General features: G+C 33.8%; 1 protein-coding gene and 1 long non-coding RNA gene across 2 annotated transcripts; both read left to right on the top strand.

The window, feature by feature from the left end:
- On the top strand, window positions 1–6810 carry LOC110107092 (60S ribosomal protein L23). The gene is made up of 4 exons (XM_020837247.2): window positions 1–112; window positions 242–526; window positions 6401–6442; window positions 6543–6810. Exons 1-4 carry the CDS (start codon window positions 100–102, stop codon window positions 6623–6625), a joined length of 423 nt encoding a protein of 140 aa, XP_020692906.1. The 5' UTR covers window positions 1–99; the 3' UTR covers window positions 6626–6810.
- A 5572-nt stretch (window positions 6811–12382) lies between these two features.
- LOC114580919 lies at window positions 12383–15061 on the top strand. The gene is made up of 3 exons (XR_003702594.1): window positions 12383–12460; window positions 13041–13087; window positions 14991–15061. It is a non-coding gene; the product is annotated as an uncharacterized LOC114580919 (long non-coding RNA).
- The last annotated feature ends 12361 nt before the right edge of the window (window positions 15062–27422 follow it).

Below are 27422 nucleotides of genomic sequence, written 5' to 3'. Positions count from 1 at the left end.
GCCACAGGGACTTTTTAGTAAATTCCTACGCGGCAAAACCCTAGCTACTTGTCTATAAAACTGGAACCGTCGCTTCCCAGCGGCTGCAAACTCGTCAAGATGTCGAAACGAGGTACGCTCCTCAGAGCTCCTCTTCCTTCATGCCTACATTTCTTCGATCCATCTCCGAGACTATTCTCAGATCTGTATTCAATGGCGGTGATGCTGAATTGACTTTTATTTTATTTGCTGACGATTTCAGGACGCGGAGGTTCAGCAGGAAATAAGTTCCGGATGTCGCTGGGTCTGCCGGTGGCCGCCACCGTGAACTGTGCCGACAACACTGGTGCAAAGAACCTTTACATCATCTCCGTGAAGGGAATCAAGGGACGCCTCAATCGCCTCCCATCTGCTTGCGTCGGCGACATGGTCATGGCCACCGTTAAGAAGGGCAAGCCCGATCTCAGGAAAAAGGTGATGCCCGCTGTCATCGTCCGCCAGCGTAAGCCTTGGCGCCGAAAGGACGGAGTCTACATGTATTTTGAAGGTATGATACCTCTCTTATTTTGTCTTTGCATCAGCTCTTGTTATGATCTTGGAAGATAGCTAGAGAATTTGTTGGTTTGAAATATTATAAATTTTAATAAATGATAAATTTTTATGTTTGATGTTTACCAAAGTTGCAAAGTTTTGTCGATTATGAAGTTAGAGTTTATTCTTCCTGTTAATGATTTCTGCTTAACTATTCCCAAAAAAAAAAAATCTGCTTAACTAATTATTTTTATAAGTACAGCTCTTGGCGATCGAGTGAGCATTTTTTTCATGCATAATTTCCCTTTGCTAAATGGTACCCGAAAATATCGTTATGTATTTAAAGTTGTTATGAGATATTAAGGAGGGAAGTTTAGAACAAATGAAGAAGCAATCAGATAAAAGATCACTGTTACCCTCATTCAAACTCAGTTGACTATAACAAAGAAAATGCTTCATTTTGCTAATTGAATCAAAACATCTCTTTTTTATAAGTTGATGAAATACTTGTATGCATTGAATATACATTGTCTATCAACAAATAAATTTGTTTTTCTCCACTGCTCCGTCTGAATCATCTGACCGGCTAGGATTCAACTTGACTTACTGCTTGAGCTTTGCCATATTTTTGACAAATTGATACATAGCTTCTTGTTGGATATGTTGCCACCTTACTCAGATGGAAGATGTGGCAGAATTCTTAACAGCCAAAGATTGTTCTGTATGGGCTAACAACCTACAATATGCTTTTAAATATAAAATATAAATATTTTTTGTTCAAAAGGTTTCTGCTTTACTATGTTTTTAAAAATTACTTGTTGAGGGCACCATGGTTGTCATTTTGACTCCATCTTCCTTTTTCTTTTGTTAAAGAAAGATTGTTTTCTAGTTATGGTTTTCATCAATTTGTTGTGACGGAGGAACTTTCCTGGGCGAAATTTCCCCTACTTGATGGAGCAAACTTCTTATGTTTGTATATTCCCAAGTAAACGTCACATAGATAACTCTAGAGGTTGATGGATTTTATGTTCCTCCTTCTTGGAGTGGTCTCATATTCCATTGCCTTAGGGAGCAGCATTGCTGCTATTACCTTTTGGGACTGGCCATGAGACAAACATTTTATGTTAAAAGTATTGAACTGTTTTTATCCACAGTTATACGATCTTGCGTAACAGATTTTTTGCCATTTTTCTTTTGTTTGTTGTCTTGGATGGAATTTAGTTGATAATGCTTTTTACATTCCTAAATTTGCTTGTAAACTTCAATCGGACAAGTTGCATTGGCAATCTTCTCTATATCTTATGCCTCATTTCCTTTTGCTTAATGGGAGATTGTATCCAAAAATCTTATCATATGTATAATTATGTATTGTATTGGATCTTAATGAGAGAAGTTTTACAAAAAAATATGTAATAAATGAGCCGATATAAAATCATCCGTATTCAATTTCACTTTACCATGACAAACAAAATGTTTCATTTTTAGAAATTAGAAATATATGTTGTGTTTGATTCTTCAAAATCTAAATCTCTTCATTTTTATTTCGATTAAATCCTTATATACATTGAATAAAAATTATCTATCAAGAATTAAATTTACTTTTCTCTAATGCTCTGACTTACTCAAGCTCACTTGGAATGATTCAACTTAAATTTTTGTTTGAGATTTTCAACCCTATTTGCAAATAGATCTATACTTCTTATTGGATAAAGAATAACTTTATTCGGATGATGGAAATTTTATTCTTCCTGGTAAAGATTTCCGCTTAACTAATTGTTTTTGTAAGTACAGCTCTTGGAGATCGAGTGCGCATTTTTTTCATGCATAATTTCCCTTTGCTAAATGGAAGATGGTACCCGAAAATATCGGCATATATGTAAAGTTGTTATGGGATATTAAGGAGGGAAGTTTAGAACAAATGAAGAAGCGATCAGATAAAAGATCATTGTTACCCTCATTCAAAGTCAGTTAACTATAACAAAGAAAATGCTTCATTTTGCTAATTGATGGCTCCTAATATTAGAATTATATGTTCATTTTAACATCCTGAATCAAAACCTCTCTTTTTTTGTAAGTTGATGAAATCCTTATACATTGTCTATCAACAATTAAATTTGTTTTTCTCCACTGCCGGCTAGGTTTCAAGTTGACTTGCTGCTTGAGCTTTGCCTTACTCTTGACAAATTGATACATAGCTTCTTGTTGGATTTCGAGTTACCTTACTCAGATGGAGGGATATGACAGATTTCTTAACAGCCAAAGATTGTTCTGTATGGGCTAACAACCTACAATATGCTTTTAAATATGAAATATAAATATTTTTTGCTCAAAAGGTTTCTGCTTTACTATGTTTTTGAGAATTACTTGTTGAGGGCACCATGGTTGTCATTTTGACTCCATCTTCCTTTTTTTATCGTAAAGAAAAAATTGTTTTCTAGTTAGGGTTTTCATCAATTTTTTGTGACGGAGGAACTTTCCTGGGCGAAATTTCCCCGACTTGTTGGAGCAAACTTCTTATGTTTGTATATTCCCAAGTAAACGTCACATAGATAATTCTAGAGGTTGATGGATCTTATGTTCCTCCTTCTTGGAGTGGTCTCATATTCCATTGCCTTAGGGAGCAGCATTGTTGCTATTACCTTTTGGGACTGGCCATGAGACAAACATTTTATGTTAAAGTATTGAACTGTTTTTCTCCACAGTTATACAATTTTTAACACAGATTTTTTGCCATTTTTCTTTTGTTTGTTGTCTTGGATTGAATTTAGTTGATAATGCTTTTTTGCATTCCTAAATTTTCGTGTAAATTTCAATCGGACAAGTTGCATTGGCAATCTTCTCTAAATCTGATGCCTTATTTCCTTTCGCTTAATGGGAGATTGTATCCAAGAATCTTTTCATATCTATAATTATGTAATGTATTGGATCTTAATGAGTGAAGTTTTACAAAAATGAGTAAATGAGCAGATAAAAAAAATCATCCATATTCAATTTCACTTTACTATGACAATTGACAAATAAAATGTTTCATTTTTAGAAATTAGAAATATATGTTGTGTTTGATTCTTCAGTTATTTGCAAATAGATCCATACTTCTTGTTGGATAAAGAATAACCTTATTGGGATGATGGAAACGAGTCAAATGAGATGAACTTCCTTACATCCTAAGATTATTTTGTTTTGTATTCGTTAACCAGCCTACAATTTGATGCTCCTTGTGAATTTTAAATTAATTTCATTTTAATGTTTTGCTTAACTATATTTTCATGAATTACTTCTTGAGGATATTTTGGTCATTTTTACATTATATTTTCTTTTATCCTAAAGGAGAATTGTTTATTATCTTCAATTTGTTGTGACGGGGAGCAAACTTTCCTGGGTGAAAATTTCCCCAACTTGTTGGAGCAAACCTGTTATGTTTGTACATTCCTAAGTAAACGTCACATAAAGATCTCTAGAGGTTGATGGTTCGGCAGTTCCTCCTTCTTGGAGTGTGTCTCATATTCCATTGCCTTAGGGAGCAGCGTTGCTGCTATTACCTTTTGGGATTGGCCATGAGACAAACATTTTTTTTTGAATATGGAATTTTGTTTTTATCCACTGGTATATGATTTTGCTTATGGATTTCTTAGCATTTTATCAGATAGATGTTAGATAATAATGATTTTCTCTCTCTAAACGTGCTAGAAATTTTTTATTGGCCAAGTTGCATTAGAGAATCTGGTAAAATAAAATTCAGTTAGGAAGGGTATGTTCTATTTGTTGCTGAATTCTGAAAGAAAAGTTAAGGGGCAATTACATTTTTGCACGCTCAAATTTATGGTTTTGCAAAGTTTTTTTTGTAGCGTCTTAGATAAGTAAGATGTAGGCTATGATTAATCCATATTGCATGAATTGATCAAAATGCTGCACCAGATAATTGAATCATCTATTTTTTTCTCTTTTATAATAATTGAGTTGGCTTGTGAGTTGCTCGAATTTCTACAAATAGGCTCGAGCTCAGCTTGATTGAGTTACACCCCTAATTTTATTTTTTGAGAGTGGGGACTGAACATGAGGCAGGCAATCTATGTTGAAATTTGGAACTGTGTACTAACGGTTTTTATCATATACTTGTTTATTGAAGTTATGTGGTTCATGGATATTTGTTTGTTCATGGTATTGGAATGTTTTTAGCGAATAGTTTGTCTTTTTAAGTAAGCTTGTAATTTTTTATCGGCAAAGTGGGATTTAAAGCTTTAGAAATTTGTCTCAATTTCTTTAATATGTACTCAAGCAAAGTGAATATTTTTTTCTTGGAAATCTGTGTTTTCCACTTTTATGTAATTTGTTTTATTCTCATTTTTCTATTAAGTAGTTAATTATTCGTTGAATGAGTTACAATTAATGATATTTGAATTTTATTTTAGACCATTGTGTCTTATCCATTCGGTTCTTTTGTGAAATTTTATTGTCTTTTTGTATAGATGGTTGCTTTTCTTACTCGTATGCATTTCTAGTTGGTTATCATCATATATATTAAGTTGTCCCTTCAAATGTTGCTTGCAATGTCTGAGAAGGGAGAATATTTATTACTGCTGATGTTTTTGGTGAAACTATCCTCAACCGATTTGAGCAAACCAATAATGTTTGTAAATTTCTATGTTAATGCCGCAGATTAAAATCTTTAGAAGTTGCAGGTTCTTCTTAGGAGTGTTGATTAAATCTTGATTTGTTATTTTTTTTTCCCTCTCTTTTTGAATAAGAAAAAATTAAAATTAAACAAATAAATGCCTTACCTATTCTTGCTACCAAACATGGTATGTGAAATTATGAGCGAGCCTCATTAGCAATATGGATAGGCATCATTGTTTTGCCATGGGATCGAGGAGCGTGCCTCCTAAGAAAATATTGGGAGCAGTAGTGATGACAGGTCTCACTTAGGTTAAAAAGGCAAAGTTGCAATTACAAGTTTCAATATTGGAATTTGTGAGTCGATGTGGGTGTTACTCAGTAAAATAGATTTGCAAAGTTTATTATTTGATTAGATTCATCCGGGAGACCTAAACACAGATGCTGATTGACTTCAAAGCAAAATGACAGACTCTCAAGTTTTTAGCTTATCTGTCAATTTGATTGTTTGTTGGATCTCAGGTTCTTAATCATTTCTAAATAATTTTTTTGATGACTGCATGTAGGAATTTAAGAAGTACGTGTAATATCCAATTTCTACTTGACAATTGTATTTGTGCTAACTATTAAGATTTAATAAATAAATCAGGCTTAACATGAAGTGTCAACAAAGTATGTGTTCTTTGTCAACTTCATATTTATAACGGTTAAATTTAAAAAATATTATGGAGTAACCAGGCCTTCATTGGTTTGCCATTAAAAGAGGAGCATAATGCTAAGTTAAGTGTTGCAGAGATGAGGATGCTCAGATGTATGAGTGGCTTTACTCTTAGAGATAGGATATGAAATGAGCATATACATGAAAAGGTCGAAGTAGCACCAAACGCCAGTGGAAGATAAGATTAGAGAGAGTTGTCTTAGATGGTTTGTTCACATTAAATGACGGCCTTTCGGAGTTATTAGATTTGACTTATGTCAAGAAAGTTAGAGATAGATCTAAAAAGATTTGGTTAGAAAATATTAGAAATGATCTTTTTTTTATTAGATTTAAATGAAAATTTTTCTTTTAACATGATACAATAGGGAAAAAAAGATTCATGTAGCTGATCGCACATAGCCAAATTTGAACTTTTTCTGATTTTCAACATTATATAATTTATTTTCTTATTTCGTTCCTTTGTAGTCTACTTGTATCAGATCAAGTTGAACTTATGCTCCTGCTATCTTGTTTTTCAAATTTTGTGGTCATGTTAATCAAATTTGTGAGGCTTATGTACAGATAACGCCGGAGTCATCGTGAATCCAAAAGGGGAAATGAAAGGTGTATTTGGTTATCAGCGTTTTTTTACTGTTGTTGTTTCAAACTTATAACTTTTAATTGAAGTGCTGAAATTTTGTCTGCATTTTCTGTGTTGATTTAGGTTCTGCAATTACTGGACCTATTGGAAAGGAGTGTGCTGACTTGTGGCCTAGAATTGCAAGTGCTGCGAATGCTATAGTGTAGTTCATTAACATTTCATGTCTCCGATCTATACAATCCGCTTCTATTTGCTGGGTATGGAGTTTTGTATTTTCATCACGTATGATTTGAGATTTTATAACTTTATTGGATCATTTGAATTCTGTCATATTAGTATTTTCTTACAGGGTAAATTGGACTGTGGTTTATGAGTTATTTATATCCGTTAATCCGTATTCTAGAATTCTTTTGTTGATATGCTGTGCTGTAGTTTTTCAACTTAAGGCGTTTTAAACGCTATTCATATGTACCAAATTCAACTTATGGACATTATTTTGTGCGGAAACTTGTTGCAGAATGTCGTCCTGAGACCAACTAGAATGCGTCACGTTAGCGGTACCGAGCACACGGGAGACATGATGTATTCTGATTGGTTTTAATGAGTTGAGTTTGGGTTGAAGTTTTTATCTAGTTGTGAAATGGGGTTAATAGGAATTAACTAAATTATTTGTATCTTGTTTTTTGGGTTGGACTTGAAACCTCGATGATTGATTAACTCGACATGATCAAAGGTGATGTTGAAGACAACGCAAAATCATTCATTTTTAGTTAATTTCCCGATATTATTTCTATGTTTATTTGTATCTACTTATTCTCTCCATTGTCTTTCTCTAAAACCTTTTCCATTTACCTTCTTTCTCTATTTCTCTCCTTTCTTTTTCTCAAACTCTTTCTACACCCAACATTTTCTCTTTTTTATTCTCTCTACATTATATAATATATAACAAAAGGGAGAAAAAAAGAGATTTCTTTTTCGTTACAAAGTTGCCATTGTCACTCTCTCACAAAAGATGTATACTACAAACAAGTCTTGTAAAGGAACTTTTATTTGGTCCGGTGAACGTACGTGGAGCTACGTTTGGTCGGTACTAAGATCGCAGGCACAAAACTAGAAATACTGAGTAAATATTGAGTAATACCAACAACAACGAGAAATACCATTATGTGAAGACAAAATACTGAGTAATATCGAGCAATATCGAGTTTTCCCAAAAAATATTGAGTTTTTTCTAGAAAAATTATATTTTTTTGTGAAAACTCGATTTTGCTCGGTATTGTTCGGTATTGATCTTCACAGAGTGGTATTCCTCGTTATTACCAAACAATATCTAGCAATACCGATCAAATACCGAGCAAAACTGAGTAACAATCCTCTGACCGAACGTAGAGCTACGTCCGGTCAGAGGACGTAATAGAAGTTCGTTGTAAAGGCATCACTGATTGAATGTCATTCACGTGTTTATAGCTTTGGCGTATTTTGACTATTAACAATACGACATTAATATTAGGCATGCTATGCTATTTAGAAATCTATAATGGCACCCCCGTTTTTCATCTACTTCTTCCCAAGCAAGTCGAGCGGCCCTTCCTCCATCTGCGTAGTTTCGTTCTAATCGTGTTAGAAATGTAGTTCGGTCGAAGTTTGATTATGTTTGAAATGGTTGTTTACAGCATTTTAAAGTGTGAAATAGATATTTTGATTGCAGTTGACCTAATAGAAAAACTTATTTTTTTTTCTTGGAGATGCTCAAATAGAAAAACTTGAGTACTTTGTGTAGTTTCAATGTGAGGAACTTTTATTTGGTTCGGTGAATGTACGCAACTCTACGTTCGGCCGCCAGTAGAATCGCGCCACGCATTTTCATTATTTACCGTGCGCTCCGACAATCCGACCTGGAACGAACCCAAGATTGCTCGGTATTGCTAGGTATTGGTCGATTTTGCTCGGCAATAACTAATACAGAACAATACCGAGGAAATACCTAGTAATACCGAGCAAATACCGAGTTGTACCGAGTTTTTCTAGCAATACCGAGCAAATACCGAGTTGTACTGAGTTGTAGAAAAACTCGGTACAACTCGGTATTTGCATGGTATAGTTCTTCACATAGCGGTATTTCTCATTTTTGCAAAGCAATATCTAGCAATACCGGGCAATACCGAGAAAATCGCGAACATAGCATTCCCGGGTTCCGGTCCGGGTCAAGTCATCGGGCCGCGCGGTAAAGAGTAAGAGCACGTTGCGACATGTTATTGGCGGCCGAACGTAGCTTTACGTCTGGTCAGAGGACTTAATAATTGTTCCAAGCAGAAATCTCATTGTTCTTTTTTATCATTTTCACAGTATGTTTCTTGAGCGTGTCGCTTTATTTGCAGTTTTGAGATCGGAAGGACCATTTTTTATGTTCAATCCTCCTTTCCAAGATTCAGTTGACGAGGCTTCAACTTTATGAAAGATGTTCAAACAAGTTTTAAATTGTTTATTCTAAATTCTATTCTTCTTAACGAACAGAAGCTTTAAAATCTGCTATGATGATATTTAGTTTTACATTTGTATTAGGTCTGCAACATATTTTCTAAAAAATGACATTGCGTTATAAAAATATATTATTTTTAGGTTTTCCGTTTGTATGGTAGAGAATGTTCAAGCAAAGAACATTAAAAGCATTCAAAATTTTTAATGGTAGGTATGTTAATTGAAAGCATCAATCGAGGACTGTGTTAGGAGTGTAAATGAGCTGAGCGGGCTTGAATTTATTAAGCTGTGATTTTGAGCTCAACTCTATAATACTTGAGCTTAATTTGACTTGGCCCATAAGTTTGATGAATGACTTAATTAACTTAAATTATATTTAAAAAGTAATTTTAAATTAGGTTTATTTAATATAATTTAACTTTTTAAAATTATTTTATATACTTATATTATTTTATTTGTATATTAAAAGAAAAAATAAATTGAAAATAATCTCAACCCATAAATTGTCAAAGTCTTATTGAGTTTAGCACTAAAGATTTATTTTCAAATAATATCTTATGAATAAGACTAGCCCTTGTACTCTAATTAGTAGATTTTTGCTTTCAATTGACACATGCAAATAGGTGTCATCTCGTAGAACAATTATTACGTCCTCTAATCGGACGTAGAGCTACGTTCGGCCGCCAATAACATGTCGCCACGTGCTCTTACTCTTTACCGTGCGGCCCGACGACTTGACCAGGACCAGAATCCAGGATTGCTATGTTCGCGTATTGCGAGGTATTAGTCGGTATTTGTTCGGTATTGTTAGGTATTGCTTGGCAATAACGAGAAATACCGCTCTGTGAAGACCAATATTGAGCAATACTGAGCAATACCGAGTTGTACTGAGTTGTTCTAGAAAAACTCGATATTGCTCGGTATTACTCAGTATTTTCTTGGTATTGTTCGGTATTGGTTATTGCCGAGCAAAATCGACCAATACTTAGCAATACCGAGCAATACCTAGCAAAATCGGAAATACCGAGCAATCCTGGGCCCGTTCCGGGTCGGGTTGTTGGGACGCGCGGTAAATAGTGAGAACGCGTGACGCGATTCTACTGGCGGCCGAACCTACAGCTACATCGTATATATAGAATTCCACAACAAATAAACCCCACTCGAGCTGATTTATCGGGTGGGGGAAACCAGTTGTTTTGATCAAGTCGTATATATTACTACCCATCGGGGTGCCCTGGCGAAAGCCGTTATCCTCAATGGTTAATCGTATGCACGGTCTAATCTGCCCTTCCATTGACCCGTTTGATATGAGTGCGGGGGCCTGCGATCGTCTCTGTCTCTCGGGGTGGTGCGGTCGTGTACCCTCTGCACTTTGCAGCCGGCGGTGTCCTTTCGGAGGTTCACATAAGCTTCATTTGGGACGGCTTTCTTTCTGCTTCTTAAAGAAGCTTTTTAGTACTATATTTTTAATTTTTGTACTAAAAAACTGATTTATGAAGCGAAAAAAAAAAAACCGTCTCAAACGAATCCATAATCTCACTTTAGGTGCTATTGCACCGTGTTATCAAAACATTCATTTTGATAACAAGCGCTGAAATCAATATTTGAATGATTATACAATTTCAAAATTTGTTATGTATAAAGAATGGGAAATGCCTTTTTTTAGTATCGACGAGTTGATTTTTTTTTCGATAAAATTAAAATATTGAATCAAATCATTTTTTAATTGATTTGTTTCAGTTGTTAAATTATCAGTTCAATTATTAATTATAATAGTTTTTTACTGGCACTAATTCAATCTTTTATTATTGAAAAATCAATCAATAAATAGTTGAACTATAATTATTTTTATAAATATCAAGTCAATAAAATTCTTGGACTATAAATAAATAAATGACAAAAATATCAATACATATTTTATTTTATTTTTTTATATTGTTATTTAAGATAATAATGATCAGTTCATTATTATTATTAATTATATTTTGGAATTTTCAAAAGCAAATGGAACTAACAAAACTATAATTTGATTCAATTAGTTCAATTGAAAAATAGTTTGGGCTCATTTTTTTAATATTTTATAATAGAAATTTTGTTTTGTTAATTCATAAATCAAAATATCCAACCGATCAAATGCTCATATATAGTTGAAGTTATTAGAAGAATATCATAAATTACTTGTAATGTGTTTTATGATATTCCTTTTAATAGTTATCACATTATATTGTCATTCAATTTAGGTGTCAATGCACCTTCCTTTATTATATAATTTTTGTGTCTATAAATAATGTACAAAATCATTCGTGTAAAATGAACATTTCCTCCTAAATTATAATGTATTATATGATATCAGAGCCACTTATCTCAATTGAGTTTTTTTTTTTCTCCTTATTCTTTCGTATTGGCTTCTCCTCCAACCCAAGTGCTCATATCATTCTAAAAATAAGATTGTGTGGATCCCATCAATCTATCCTCACTGACTAGTCAATGTATTGTCGACCCTGCCATTCATATAATTTCGTCATTACGATACCGGCGTATATTCTGTCGGTTAGGCCGCTGCATTTTTCGACGTATTTCTATTCGTCGAAAAGTCCGATGGTAATGACAGATTTTCTTATGGTAATATGACTACTAGCATCAATATGCTTGTGATGTCAATAACAATAGATTCATCCCTTTTGCATTCACAACATTTTGGGCTACTTAATATGGGTAACCTATTTTTCTAATGAACTAATTGAATACAATTTTATTTTTGATAGTTCCATTTGATTTTGAACAATACAAAATATAATAAATAATAATCATTCATTATTAACTTAAATAAGATTATTCATTTATTTTTTGTTAAAATTAAATAAATAATATCCTTATTGATATATTTTTTTCATTTATTTATTTATTGTTCAAGAGTTTTATTGACTTTTAGTTCAACTTTATTGTCTGATAAATTTTTCAATAATAAAAAGTTGAATTAGCACCCTAAAGTTAAAAAATTTATAATGAAAATTAATAATTCTAACTGATAATTCACTATTCGTTGGGCTCATTCCCTCTATACGAATAACATGCAAACACATAACTTTTTGTCAACAGTTCATAAATTAGGCCTGTATTACTTCTTACTATTATTTGCATACTCTCTTTACATATGAGAAGTCATTTTCAATTCTTTATATAAAACAAATTTTTTGAAATATCATTAAAAAGGTCATATACTCCCAGTTTATGGGCAAATTATTGGGTCAGGTGATCGGACGCGGAGATAGGTCCGGATATTAATAAAATATTATTTTAAATTTAGCGCCGGTAAAGCATAAGTAAAGCGCAGGTAAAGCGCAACTAAAGTGCAAGTCAAAAAGCGCAGGTAAAGCACAACTAAAGCGTAAGTCAAAAGCGCAAGTGACGCGGTAAATTTTTATTGGATGTCCAAACTTATTTTTCGCCTCCGGTCACCTGACCCAATAATTTTCCCAGTTTATGAGAACAACTGGGAGTATATTGAAGCAGAAAACTACCGGCTTCTGGCGGACTCAATACTCGATGACCAGGAATCAGTGGTAACTTCTGTGTTGGTTCTATATGTTATTTCTTACTATCGTTTGGTACCTAGAGTAGTTTACCGGTGTTTCGTGACCCGAAATTGACACCTCTTTAACAGCCGCTTGTGTTCTTTGCAAATGAGCCGAAGGAGCCATCCCAAACTGGTTTTAATAATCCCTGACAGTTTCAGGGATTATTAAAACCAGTTTGGGATGGCTCCTTCCGCTCATTTGCAAAGAGCACAAGTGGCTGTTAAAGCCATGAAGCTCATTGGGTTTGATCAAGCCAAAGTGAAGGCAGTCTTGAAGAAGCTGCTCAAAGTTTATGAAAACAACTGGGAGTATATTGAAGCAGAAAACTACAGGCTTCTGGCGGACTCAATATTCGATGACCAGGAATCAATGGTAGGTTCAGTGTTGGTTCTATCTGTTATTTCTTACTGTCGCTTGGTACCTAGAGTAGTTTACCGGTGTTTCGTAAGCCAGCAAAAATGAATTAAGTAAATTCTCAGATGATGAAGATGGCTTATGAAAGAATGATTTTGATGAGCTTTTATGTTTAATGATTTGACTTTGAATAACGTCCTTTGTGAACCAGGACCTGAGGTGAATGAAACAGATGCTGCTGCAAGTGTTGCACGTAAGGTATCTGATGCGGTGCATCACATCGTCGGCAGATTATGGTTACCGGATCTTACTACTTAATTATCTTAAGTGCCTTTTTATTTTAATAGTTAAGTAATTATGTGAAGCAGCTTTCCGTTAGAATAGTTGCTGCTCCACTCTTCTTATTATCCTTATTTAGTTAGTAGTACAAGCAGCTCCTTTTGAGCAGTAGGCATTTTTAGTAAGAGTCAGTTGTCTCTTAGGATGCTTGTTTATCTTCTCCAGGAGAGGATGAAGAAGGTATTGAATAAAATATATTCTCACCTTGATAGTTTTTCTGTCCTCCTTGAATGTTTCTGGCTTTGTGAACCTGCTTCTTCCGCCGTATACCTCATCATTTTGGTATCAGAGCCGGAGACTCGGAGAGATGGCAGAGTCCAGCAAGTGTGTGACGAGCGAGGATGACCGAAGTCTTGAGGCACTTTGGGCTGCACACGCTGGAGTGGAGAAACGTTTGGACGACATGGCGGCAGCGATAGAAAGACTCGCTACCGTTTTACACCGTGATCCACCTGGTATTCGAACCGGTGATATTCTTGTAAGGCTGGGGAGACCAGTTCCCCCTGTGGTGACTACAATGGGTGGAGGGAGAGGATACCCAAATCGGGGACGGAGACGAACTACATTGGTGTCGGAATGGTCGGAGACCGAAGACGAATGAGACAGTTTCATGCCGGAAGAGTTTTCAGATACAGACATGGACGTGACCGAGAGACGACCTCGTCGTCACATGGGACGTGAACGACATCATGGTGAGTTTCGACGTGAAAACCCGACCCGGAAAATCCGGGTTGAACCCTACCCGATTTCAAAATGGGTCGAGACACAGTACATTCATATGCTGACCTAATCCATCGGGTAGAGGCCCAAATCTCAGCTGACGAAGCCATCAATGCTCATAAGAAGCAATTTGAGCAAACCACTGGAAAGCGTAAAAATGCACCGGGGATGGGTGACTCATCATCGCAACGAAAGAAGCAGGGGGGTAAAAACCTGCCCCCTCGACCTTCACACTCTCGACAGGATCCTCGAGCAGAGAAAGAGTATACGCCTCTTAATACATCTCGAGCAAATGTCTTAATGGCTATTCGAGATGAAGAGAGTGTTAAGTGGCCAAATCCCATAAAGTCAAACTCAGGAAATCAGGAGCAATACTGTCACTTTCACCGAAGTCGTGGACACACAACTGAAGCATGCAAACAACTTAAAGAGGAAATCGAGAGACTGATCCGACAAGGCTACCTTGGTCGGTTCATAGCAAACCCGCCCGGTCGTAAGGACACTCCTCCTACTGGGGGGCAACCGACACAAAAACAGCCGCAGAACAATCACCAAATGGTTGGAGAGATTAATACCATCGCTGGAGGCCCATTATTATCCAACCAAGTCTTACTTGCGGCAAACGAGGAGCCAGCACAAAAGAAGAATCGTGTTGACCACTGTATTATCTTTGATGACACAGATCTAGAGGGCATTCATACCCCCCATCAAGATCCGCTTGTAATTAATGCGGGGATTGGCGATCCATGCTTCAACGTTAAAAGGATCTTAGTTGATAATGGGAGCTCAGTAGATGTCCTGTTCTACTCCACCTTTCTTAGTATGGGCTTGGTTAGGAAAAAGCTCCAGCCAGCTGCATGGCCTTTATATAGCTTTGATAACCGACCTGTATGGGTAGAAGGGACAATTAGCCTCCCTGTAACACTTGGGGAATTTCCTTAGCAGGCTACCCATCCAATACAATTCATTGTTGTGAAGTCAGAATCAGCTTACAACGCTATCTTTGGGAGACCACTACAATCAATTTTTGGAGCTATTCCCTCCATTCCACATCTCAAGATGAAGTTCTTACTCTTATCTATATTGTCATTGCATTGCTTAGCCAATCATGGCACAGCACAGAAGGGTGATTTTCTTTGGGCAAATGCTTCAACTGGTTTAACTGGTGCAAACAGTCAAGATGCACCAATCAATGAGGATGAAAAATGTCTAAAAGTTCAAGTACGAAAGGAGATCACTAAAGATCATTCTGTCAGTGCTTCCCATCCCCTGCTTGATGAGAATGACATAGCAAAAATGCTGTTTATCAGAATGCACATGTCAACTTTTCCCTTGCTCGAATTGATGATGAAGACTGCTGTTTGAACTGTTTTGGTGATTGTTTAAGTGCGCCTATCCCATGTGCCTGCACCCGAGAAACAGGTGGTGAATTTGCATACACCATGGATGGTTTACTCAAAGCTGAAATTCTTGAATGAATGCATTTCTATGATCCTTATAAACGTCATCATATTTACTGTAAGGATTGTCCTATAGAAAAGTCTAAGAATGAGCATACGCCTGAAGCCTGCAAGGGACATCTTTAACTATGAAAAATGTTCAAACAAGTTTTAAATAGTTTATTATAAATTCTTTTCTTCTAAATGAACAGAAGCTTTAAAATTTATGATGATATTTAGTTTTACATGCATTTGTGTTAGGTCTACAGCATTTTTTCTAATAGTTGATATTTCGTTATAAAAAATATATTATTTTTTAGGTTTACCGTTTGTATGGTGGAGAATGTTCAAGCAAAAAAATTAAAAGCATTCAAAAATTTCAATGATGGGTGTGTTAATTGAAAGCATCAATGGAAGACGATTGTGTTAGCGGTGTAAATGAGACACGGAGGTCAGCGGGTTTGTGAACCAGCTCGAATTTGACATGTTAACAATTTGATGAGTTGAATTTATCGAGCCATGATTTTGAGCTCAACTCTATAATACTTGAGCTTAGTTTGACTTTGCTCATAAGTTGTTGAACTGCTTCATTAACTTAAATTATATGCAAAAATTAATTTTAAATTAGTATTATATAATATTTTTAAGATTTAAAAATTATTTTTATATAATTATATTATTTTATTTGTATATTAAAAGTATAAAATTCATAAGAAAATTTAAAATTTTAATTTAAAATTAAAATATCAAGTTCAATCATTGAGTCAAACTTGAGCTTTTTAAATAAGTTTGAGCATAAATTTTTTTAATGATTTGAGTTCAAACTCAGTAAATAAGCTTGAGTTGAGTAAACGCTTAATAAAAATTAAATGAGCTCAATACAATTAAGCATATTCTAGACTTAACTTGGCTCATTTGAACCCATAGATGCATGTAGTTTTGGGGCTATATTCATAGAAATTTATACAAAATTTAAAATATTACTAGTTAGATATAACACAAATTTAAAGTAAAAATTTGTTTGTTGATATGGTATTTAAAAATAATAACAACTCATAAAATGTTAATATTTTATTGAGTTTGGTTTTAAGATTCATTTTCAAATAATATCTTATGATATTATCAATAAAACTACCACTTGTCCTCTAATTAGTAGATTTTTGCTTTCAACTGACACATGCTGACAGGTGAATGTAACTGCTTGTTATTGGTGACCACCTAACGTAGTTTCTTAAGGCTTATCTAAAATACCTACTCTCCTAACCACATCATTGGAAGGCCGATATTTTATGTAACCAGTTCATCGAAGACTACTCTCTCTAATATTAGTTATCATTGGAACTACTTCAATCTTTTAACATATATACTCGTTTCACATTTCGTCTCTAAGTATAAAGCCACGCATTCACTTTAGCATTTTCATCTCTGGAACAATTAACTTAATATTTTGCATCATAAAATTTTGCATGTCTCACTATCATTTTATAAAATTCTCTTAAGTTTGAGGGATACTTTTCCACCACAATACCACATAACCAGCTTGATGCATTTTTCCACATTAACTGTCCAACTTGAATTATACTATTAATATCCCAATCTATTTCACCTAGGGGTGTCAATATTCGACACGACACGAAAACCCGACTCGGAAAATCCGGGTTGAACCCGACCCGATTTCAAAACGGGTCGGGTTCGGGTTCCAGAAATCGACCCGTTTAAAAAACGGGTCTCGTGTCTGCCCGCCGCGCCCGCGTCCCCCGCCATCCGCCGCAGCCGTTCCAGCACCGGCCACCCAAACCGGGTCGGGTCGTGTCAACCCGGCAACCCGCCGGGTCGGGTCCGGGTTCGGTTTTTCGACCCGTTTGTCTACCCGGGTCGGGCTAGGGTTGACCCGTTTGAACCCAGGTCAGTTCCGGGTTTGACTCGAACCCGACCCGTTACCCGAAATTGACACCCCTAATTTCACCATCGTTAGGTCAACCCATTTTCATTATAATAATTTATTTTGGAGTTTCATTTATGCATTTGCTTTCCTCTTATATAAAAACCAACTTGATTTATTTATTACCTTCTTTTTATTAGGTTTTACTCTAACTTTCTCTTTCATATTAATTATTTCTCAATCTATCATTGTATTACTTCACAACAATCTTAAAATTCTTATGCGTTAAATTTAACTTGTCTATTAGCAACTTAAATAGCATATTTAGTCTAATTGCATTGTTATAGTATTTATCATTTAAACCTTCATATTATTCTTTAATAACATGATACTATTAACTATAACTCTTAAAGTTATATACTCATCTATAACATCATTCTTCTATAGTAAGTTCAAGATATAAAAATCATTACACCATAGTATTCACTCAGTGAGTCAGTATTGATTAATAATTATGAAGTACACGTGCTCCAAAATTACTCGTGTCTCATTTTATTTTTGTTATGCAACCTTAAGGCATCATTTGAGATAGCTTTTTTATTGCTTTTTAAAATAATTTTTTTTCAAAAACTTTTTATACTAAAAAATTATTTTATAAAGCGATACCAAAGCTGATCCAAACGAAGCCCAAGTCTATCATCTTCTATAAATTTAAATTTTTTATTTAATTTTTCACTTATTTTATTAGAATTGTCTCATTTGCAAATGGTGTAGAACAAAGTGATTTAAGCTTTGTTTTGGATGGCTTTTTTACTGTTTTTAAAATTACTTTAGTGCAAAAATATTTTGAAATAAAAAAAAAAACTGTGATTTAACGTTGTCTCGAACAAAGCCTTAGTTTAAATATCGTAATATTCTTTATACTTAATTGAAGAATGAATGAGTTTATTGTTGAGATACTTACTATAGTCATGGGAATAGTTTGGTCACTCCACAACCACTTGTAGTATGCCATTGCTCCATCTTGTACACTTTTAGCTTTGAGACACTAAAGTAATTATCATGACATTGGATCAAATGCCTTCTAAAGATCAACAAAGTCCATTTAAATATCAATTATATGATATATGCTTTTACACTAATTTGCCCTATCATAAAAATACTTCCCTAAGCATAAAACTTAATTGTTTCTTTAACTTAGATTTGATTTTTCTTTTTCTTATATTTTTGTATCTTCTTTCAAAAATTATATGACTCATTGATCATGTGGTTGTCGCAAAATAGTATAATTAAGTTACGATTATGATTAGATCTCGTAAGTTCTCTACTGGTAAAAATATCTTTGATTAATAAGCTATAGCGTGTGGGTTGATTAGGTTTACTACCTAAATAAATCATGAACTATGAAAACTCTAGATAATAAAATTATGGGATCTTTATTTCATCATCATCATTTATTTTAAGTTTAGGGTGAAAATTCTGAACATATAGTAATTTTGTTTTTAGCATGCACAATGCAATTATTTTTAACTATTAGCTTAAATTAAAAGTTCTCATTTTTTATTGGGACAATAGGTGCTTGCACCTCGAAATATTTGAAGCTTGATCATAAAGTTTTCGTAAAATGAAGGCGAAATTTAAAAATGTGACTTGTGAAGCTAAAAAAACTGAGTTCAGATCTCTATATACTATTGTAACTTCAGCTAATTGAGGCATTAAAATATCATCAATACTTAATTAATGAGTAGGGAGTCATGTGTTTGATTGAGGCTTTTGGCTTAATATTACAAAGAAATAACCAATATTTTGAAAGCAATATCAGATGGGCCAGTTCAACCAAAATTTGTTCGACTAGCTAGTTAGTTTTATTTCTAAAATTGGTTTCGCAATGAACCGGAAAAAAATATACTCGAACCAACAGTTTGATCGTAAAATCGTTGAATTGGTCCCAATTTTTTAAACCGGCAGATTCAATTATTCTCTCCTTTATATAATTAAATAATTTTGGTTAATAAATTTAATATGAAATGTTAAATTTAATAAATGAATTTAAATTTACTATATTTTAATTTAAAATAACTTATAAATTTTTGATATATCATAAAAAAATTCTCTTAATCAGGCACGAATCTCGAGGCTAAAATCAAGTTGAAAGCTTAAAAAAATTAAATATGAGATCATCTGAACTCCGATTTCAGCAAACTTATAGTCAAATTGAGCGTCTCAGAAATACGAACCCAACGACACCAAATTCGGCTCAATCCGAGCCCAAATGAGTCCAAATCAAGGACCCGAAGTGTTGTTGGAAGCTTCATACCACTGTTTGATTTACCAAACGGTTTCCAAATATGACAAGCTTATAGTCGAATTGAGCGGCTCGACGAGACGAATCCAACGAGCCCAAGATCACTGAATTTCAAAATCATTAAGGCCTCCAAATGTCTAACGAACGGTCCATGATCAAGGAATTTAATATCGGCCGTCCATCCAACCACACCTCATTTACCCTTGATCTTTCACCTATTTACGAGCCATGCCACTCCAGAAATCTATAAATATACCCCTCATTTCTCTTGAAAGGGGATGGAAGCAAGAAGAGAAGAGGAGAATAGAAGGAAGAAGCTCCTCCTCGACCACCGCCGGAGTTTCGCCGGACCACCGATGGACCTTTGCCGGACCACCACTTGAGGCCCTCACCTCTGCCGGACCACCGCCTGCCGCCGTTGCTCCGCCGGACCACAACTTGAGGCCATCACCTCCACCGAACCACCGCCTGACGCGGTTGCTCTGTCAGACGACCATTTGAGGTCCCGAGCTCCTCCAGGACACCACTTGACGCCCGAACTTCTACTGGAGTATTGCCCTGTTACAATGGTCTTTCAGATCCCGGTCTCCTGCCTACTACAGTCCTTCCGACCTTCGTCACCTACTATGGTCCTTTCGTCCTCCATCACAAGACAACAGTCTTCCAGACCTTGATCACCTGCCAACTACGGTCTTTTCGTCGATCTCTATTTTATCGACTATGATCGTGCCGACCAAACTAACATGTTTATATTTTAACCCCCACCATGTAATGCACTCTATATGATATATATTTGTACCATCAAGCCAAGACCTCCTCCCAAGGAAGGGCCTTATTTGTAATTGATTGCAAATATTAGTGGATTCATTCAAACTGAGCCACGCCCCGTGATTTTTCTCTCTTTTTAGAGGTTTTCTCGTAAAAACTCTGGTGTCTTTTATGAACGCTTCACCCTCTCACTTATCTGATTATGTGCTGGATCTTCGTACAATGCTAAGACGTTAAACTATATATTTCTCTACCGCCGCGGATACTCCAGGACGCAACAATTGTTATTTATAAAATCGGCTCCAACCAAACTAAGTCACATGGTCTCACTATTCATGTAACTTGTTAACTCCTTCAATGTCACGACCCGACCCGACGGGGACGGATTCCGCCCGAGCCGGATCCCGACCAGCTTAACAAACTATCCAGGATCTGGCTTTGGACTTTAATTGGTTTTGTGATGTATTGTTCTTTCTCATTATTGTATCTTTTTTTCTTAAAAAATGAATTTTGTATATAATCTATATGTATAAATTATACCTAAATATATAACATATATTAGTAATTATTTGCATTAAATTTATAAATTTATATGTAAATTATAGTTAAAATTAATGATTGAAGATATTTAAATTTAAAATTATAGTATACATTATTTATGTGTGAATTTTATTTTATTTTGTAATCATAAATTTCTATTATTTAATAATTATTGAAATGAGATTAATTGATTGTTCTACGATTAAATGTTAATTAAATATTCTACTATTATATTGGTAAGGTTTGATGAAGTAAATTGATGATGTAAGATGGTGAACAAATACTATTTGTAGTTAACATCAATTGATATAAATTATTAGAGGATGGGTGAAGATGATTAAGTTAATTTGATGACAAGTGTTGGTTGACTGACATCAATGGATGTTAGCGTCAAATGGTAAGTGTTAGAAGATCTTTGGCGTGATTTCCATCATAGTTGTGCGACAATAATACCGGTATCACAGTCCAAAGATAGTGGTCGCAGAATTACAATTGGGCGATAATTGTTGGAGGACTAACAATGGTGGTCTAACAGTGTTGGTCGAACATCAACAAGTTAATGATAACGGTATGACGAAAGTGGTCGGTCTATTGATGATTAACAATAATGTTTGAATTGTGGCAGTTTGATGATGGTCGTTGGTATTGTGATGATCCGATGGAGGCGGTTGGATGATGTTGGCTTGACAGTCGTGATCAAATGATGATCATTCAATGGTGGTTTCAAGTAAAGCTTTTGTAAGCTTACAAGTCATCTCCTCTCCAATCTACCTCTCTTTCATAAAGAGAATGTAGGCTAATTTTTTTATATGTGAGAGACATTTTGATACATTTAAGCTAAGTCTCAAACATTCCATTGGACAACACCTTCATGATTTCAGAATAAAGCAGGTCTTGGACTTTTTAGATTTAGGCTCATTTGAACTAATCAGTTCACTATAGATGACTATAAATGTGATTGGATTCTTATCATTGGGATGTTCAATTTGACCGTAAGTTTACTAGAATTGAAATTCGAATAATCTTGAATTATATTTTTGAGGGTCTATTTGTAATAACTTTTTACTTGTTTTAATTTTCAAACATCAGTCACATTTTTATCTAATTATTACTTTCTCATAAATTTTCAAAAAATAATGCATAAAAAGTTATTTTTATAATAATATAGCTAAATTATTTTCTTCACAATAACTTTACAAACATTTTTATAAAACTCTAGAGCATTTCCAAAAAAATTATGAGACTCATACTTGGTCAAGCAATTTTTTTTTTTCTCTAATTCTAAAATCTCTCTCATTAATAGATCAAAATGAGCTGCTTTTTTATTATTATTATTATTGCCAGTTGCAGCTTTGGAACTTGCCAGATAGAGCTATTGAATATTGCAGTGGCTGCAGAGTAGGGGTGTTAATGGAATGGGTCAAAGAAGTAAAAGGTAATCATAATTTTTAATTTGGGTTAGATTTGAAGTTTTGCTTGCTTTTGCATGAATTTTATAAATCAAATCATTCTGATTAATCATGATATTGATAATTATAAATTGACTATTTTACATGTTAGAAAATTTATGATGGGAGAATTCATATTTTTTTATCATAATTATAAATAAAGATTTGGATACACATTAATAAATGTTCATAATATGATTTTCTAAGCGAAAATTTTAATAAGTTAAAATTTTATTTGAATATATATAATCTAAATGAAACATTATATTAGTTTGTCATTCTCCTTGATTGGAGAATATGAGATTATAATTTTTAAATTTTTGAATTATTTTCTGTGAGAATTGAGAAAATGCTGGAGAAATAATGAGAGATAATAAACAACAATACTTAGAAGTTCATAGAGCAATAATAGTAGGTTATCTCTCTGGCAACATTAGTTGGGAGGCAATAGCCTGATTTTTGCAAACATTGACGTTAGAAGATAATTGTTAAGGTCAAAGGATAGAAGCTGATGAAGTTCGTGATATCGCAATCGGATGGCAGCGAACAACAATTGGCAACATAGTTACAATAGTCAGGAGACGATGGATGTTGGCTATAATCATAGATGCATATCATTATAGTTTTATATATATTTTTTTAAAATGTGAGCTTTGTCCAACTCTAGGTCCCCTTCATTTCTAGGATGAAAGTCTATTTGAGATTCTTTTAATGTCTCTTTTAGTATTTTGCTAAAAGTAGTCTTTATATATCTTGATGTCTTCGTAATATTGAAATTATGTGATCCTAGACTCTTTAGATTTATCTCATTGAAATTAAAGAGCGGGTTAAATAAAAGAAATAATTTTCGTTTAAATAAAGTTTTTTTTTTTAAATTTTATACACAATTCTATATATTTAAATATATTGAACTAAACTAATTTAAGGAAAAAAAAAATAAAATGAACAATGTATTATTTATTTATTTATTTATAATTTTGACTTAGTAAGAGCTAAACACGATGAAAAAGAGTTTTGACTATCAATTAAGAGGTCTTTGGTTTGAGCCTTCCGTATGTGATGTGTATATGATTTTGACTTAATTGATCTGTAAAAAAATACATGTAAAGATGATGATATAACAAAAAACTTTTAATGCAACCACCCATATCGATGAGTGTGTACATTAAATTGAGTGGGCACTACGCAGTGGTATGAAAAATTATAGAATAATTTTTTATTGATTAAATTCAATGATTTTTTTAATTATAGTTTGTCGTTTTAATATTATGGGAGTAGGTGCACATATAATATTTTATTTAAAACATTAATGGGTTAAAAGACATATTTAGGTTTCCAAGTGCAATTTATATAAAATTAAGGATTTATTTAAAACAACTTTGCCGTTCATTTTTCTTTTATATATAGTAACTGTATTTTTATTTAATTATCATTTTTTGTTATTTTTTAAAGAAATTTCAATGATGAAAAGTTATTTTTAACGGCTAAAGTAATTGAGTTATTCTTTCTATACCAATTTTAAAATAATATTATAAAGTATTGCAGGCGTTTTAAATAAATCCTATAGAATTTTAATGATAATTTTCTTAAATTATAAATAATTTTAATAGATTTTTTTTTTCAAACATGAAAAAAGGGTGATTGGTAAACACTGAAATGAGCATCATCCTTAATCATAAAGCTTCTCTAATACCTATTTTGATTTATAGTTCAATTATTTTTCAAAAGTTTTAGATTAACAAACAAATAGAAAAAAAATTATCTGATGGAGATTTCATTTGGTATAACTTTTCTATTGTTTTTCATTTCAGATTGAAATCATTTTGTTTACATTACTTTTAATAAGTTTTTGTAGTAGGTATCGGCTTTTTACAATAGCTTTTAAAAAATCTACTTTCTTTACAGTAATTTTACAAACACTTTTATAAAAAATTATAGTCCCCCCCAGATAAACCATATAGCCAGGATAAACCATGAACCAGAATAGAAGAGCTTGCCTCATCTGGGATCCCTAGGAAAGAGGATCAAGTTGGCCCTTGCAAATAGGGCATATCTTGTCTAGACAAAATCTTAGAAATTATACCCTTATTCCCATGCCTTCCAGCTACTTTATCACCTACTTTGATTTCACGTTTCTGTGAAATATATACACGAATCCTTTCTGGATTATAATTGGAAACCCCCTTTCTATGGGTGTTTTGAAAGGAAAGATAGAAAAGAGTTTCTTATGAGTTCCCGACTTTAACCAATCTTATTCAACAAAAAGGGATTCCTAGTGAAAAACGGGGGTTCTCGCCAACGAATTTACAGTCCGTCCCCATTAACCACTCGGGCATACGGCGACGAAGAATAAAACTATCACTATATTTGTTCCTTTTCCTACTTCTTCTTCCAAGCGCAGGATAACCCCAAGGGGTTGTGGGTTGGTCCTCTCTATACACCGGAGCCTCTTCTTTCATTTCATCAAATTTTATTGTGAACTTGTATAGTTCACACTCTTTGGCTCTACCCATCCATTTTTCAATTCTAATTAGAAAGTAAATCCAAAGAATTCTATGGGATCATAACATAAAAATAGGAAAGACTTCTTGGATCTAGTTATACATTTGATTCTAATTATATATTGACAATTCCAAAAAACTACTCATACTATTGTCATAGTATGATGACAGTCGGGGCGGGTATGCCCTCATCGTCTAGATCTCAAATGAACTCAAAGACTTTGTCATGTCATCTACATAAAATAAAAAAAATAAAAAAATAAAAAATAAAAAAAATGTCATCTACATAAAATTGTCACAGAAATCAGATATGCCACATAAATTTGATTTTTTTTTAAACCGTCCCCTTAATAGTTTGTATAGACATAACACCAAGGAAAAAAAATAATTCCCGACATAGTCGTGAGGGGTACCAGTGACTTATCGTGCTGAGGGAGGAGAGATTATTCTGTGTGGATACCGGACGGTAGAACCGTTTGGTTCACGCTCAGGTATCGAGCGGTACCGAGTATCGAGTACTGCTCGATATAAGCTCGGTACCGGACGAAGCGCAATTTTTTTGGGGCTGGAATCCGGACATAATAATTTTTCTAGCTTGAGCCAATCGCAGGCTCCCCAAGGAAATGGTGTTTAAATTTATTTATTTTTAACTAGCTAACGGCATATATTAATAGCGGCTAGTTTAGGAAAACAAAATAAATAAATAAAAATAGTCACATACCACACTTAAAAGGTGAAATTATTCTGTGCGTATACCTACGCCGTCTGGAGATAAATCAGAGCGTATCACGTCACCTCTTTATTGTGTACCGCGACTGTGTGCTCGCTCTGTACCAAATAACGTGGCATACTCTGATTCGCATCCAGACGATCCGGTATCCGCACAGAATAATTTCTCCACTGAAAAATGGGATGAGAATTTATATCTACAGTGATCTTGCCTTCCCTCATTTCTCCAAGGTCTTTCCCACAGCAGCCGCTTAGATTTTTTCTATTTCCGGCGGTGGTGTTCGAGAGAAAGTCATTGCCGATTCACATATTTGTAAGTGTTTTTAATATTTTTCCTTAGTTTTTTTATTAGAAATTTTTTGTTTATTTTTTGTATTATAAATGTAAAGATTGGTAGATGTTTTATTTTTTCTACATTTAATTAATTGTCTTATAAGTTATTTTACGTTATACTTAATTATATGGAATGTAGTGGCAATTTTTTTATTATAGGTTTGAGAAAATACATAATTATTTTAGATCTCTGTAGTGTCTAGTGCTTTCGAAGAACTGAGAGAAAAATTATTTGATTTTGGAAAAATGCAGTTTGTTTTGCCTAATTCTTTTGGAATTATCTTCACAGATTTTTTTGTTTCACTAATAAAGCAAAATTAATTGAAAACTAAATTTAATTTGGAATGGCTTTGTGTTGTTTATTTTTTTACTATTAATTGAAAACTAAATTGAATTTGTTTAATTAAATTAATTAGGGACAGTATAAGGTAATTTTTGTAATTTTCCATAATTTTAATAATTTGTCTAGCGATGTTTTTTTGTGGTCTCAGCCTTGTAGTAAAAGCTGAGATGTGTAGATTTTTTTACTTCAACTATGCTCGTGCGTAACGGATAACTGAGCGTGAATGAATAGTTTTCATCTATGTATACAGTATATTGGAGGTCAAACTCGTCCAATAAAAATCCCGATAAATACTAATCTAGAGCAACTAAAGTTATGAGTCCTTAAAGCACTTAAATATGAACCATTGTTCACCATAGTAAATTTGATATGTCGTTATCCCATTGAAAATTATTTTGTTGCAACAAATATTGATGACAATGAAGTGTGAGAAGTTGTACGTATTAGATGGAGGGGGATAAATTACCTAAATAGTCATATAATAAAGATTTTTTTAGAGGGAATTGCCCCCTCTGGCTTAAGGTGGATTCGCCCCTGATCTTTAAAATCATATATTTAAAATTTATACTTTAAAATTTATCATTCAAAATTCATCTAAATTACCGTTGTTGTGTCATGGAATATTCGCCAGGAGTGTCCTGCAACTCTTGCAACTTGCTTGACTCTCGCGACTCATCTCTTTCTCAATCTTGCACAAGCGGACTCCCACTCCCGTCACTCCCTCTCAATTACATCTGGCGGTGGCGACTAAAAACTCGTGAAATCTTAGCAACAATCAATAGCTTTTGAATGATTACAATATTGTTTGGGGGCACTTTTAAGCTAATTAGGATAAGGTAAACTCATACATATATCACCTATCTAAGATTCGAACTCAAGACCAATTAATTGGTTGCTAAAGCTCTTCTTCAATATATCAAGATGAGCTTTGTAAAATTTATAAGATTAACAGCACTTTGATAAATGAGAAAATGTTAAAATGGGGTGCTGTTTTTCATATTATTTAGATACGTTAAATGTTAAATTAATAAATTCAAAACATTAAATGTTAGCAGATAGCCATTCTTTATTTAAACTTCCACGCGAAAATCCATGTGACTTCTGGCCCTTTATTTATTTATTTTAATTTGCCACTTGCTTCCTCTTCCTTCAATTCCCTTATTTTAAAATATATACTCCAACAACTCTTATCGACTTTTAAATATGTAAATATTTAATCCATTTGCATCATCATCATCATCATCAT

Source organism: Dendrobium catenatum, unplaced genomic scaffold (genome assembly GCF_001605985.2).
Source record: "Dendrobium catenatum unplaced genomic scaffold, ASM160598v2 fragScaff_scaffold_1398, whole genome shotgun sequence".
NCBI classification, from domain to species: domain Eukaryota; kingdom Viridiplantae; phylum Streptophyta; class Magnoliopsida; order Asparagales; family Orchidaceae; genus Dendrobium; species Dendrobium catenatum.
Note: the sequence above shows the minus strand (reverse complement) of the source record. Positions and strands in the feature narration are given on the sequence as shown.

What these genes read in the sequence shown, in the direction of transcription:
- LOC110107092 (XM_020837247.2), top strand. An exon ending in AGTCTACATGTATTTTGAAG is followed by an intron (nt 527 to 6,400) that starts GTATGATACCTC and finishes GCTTATGTACAG; the next exon opens with ATAACGCCGGAGTCATCGTG. An exon ending in TCCAAAAGGGGAAATGAAAG is followed by an intron (nt 6,443 to 6,542) that starts GTGTATTTGGTT and finishes GTGTTGATTTAG; the next exon opens with GTTCTGCAATTACTGGACCT.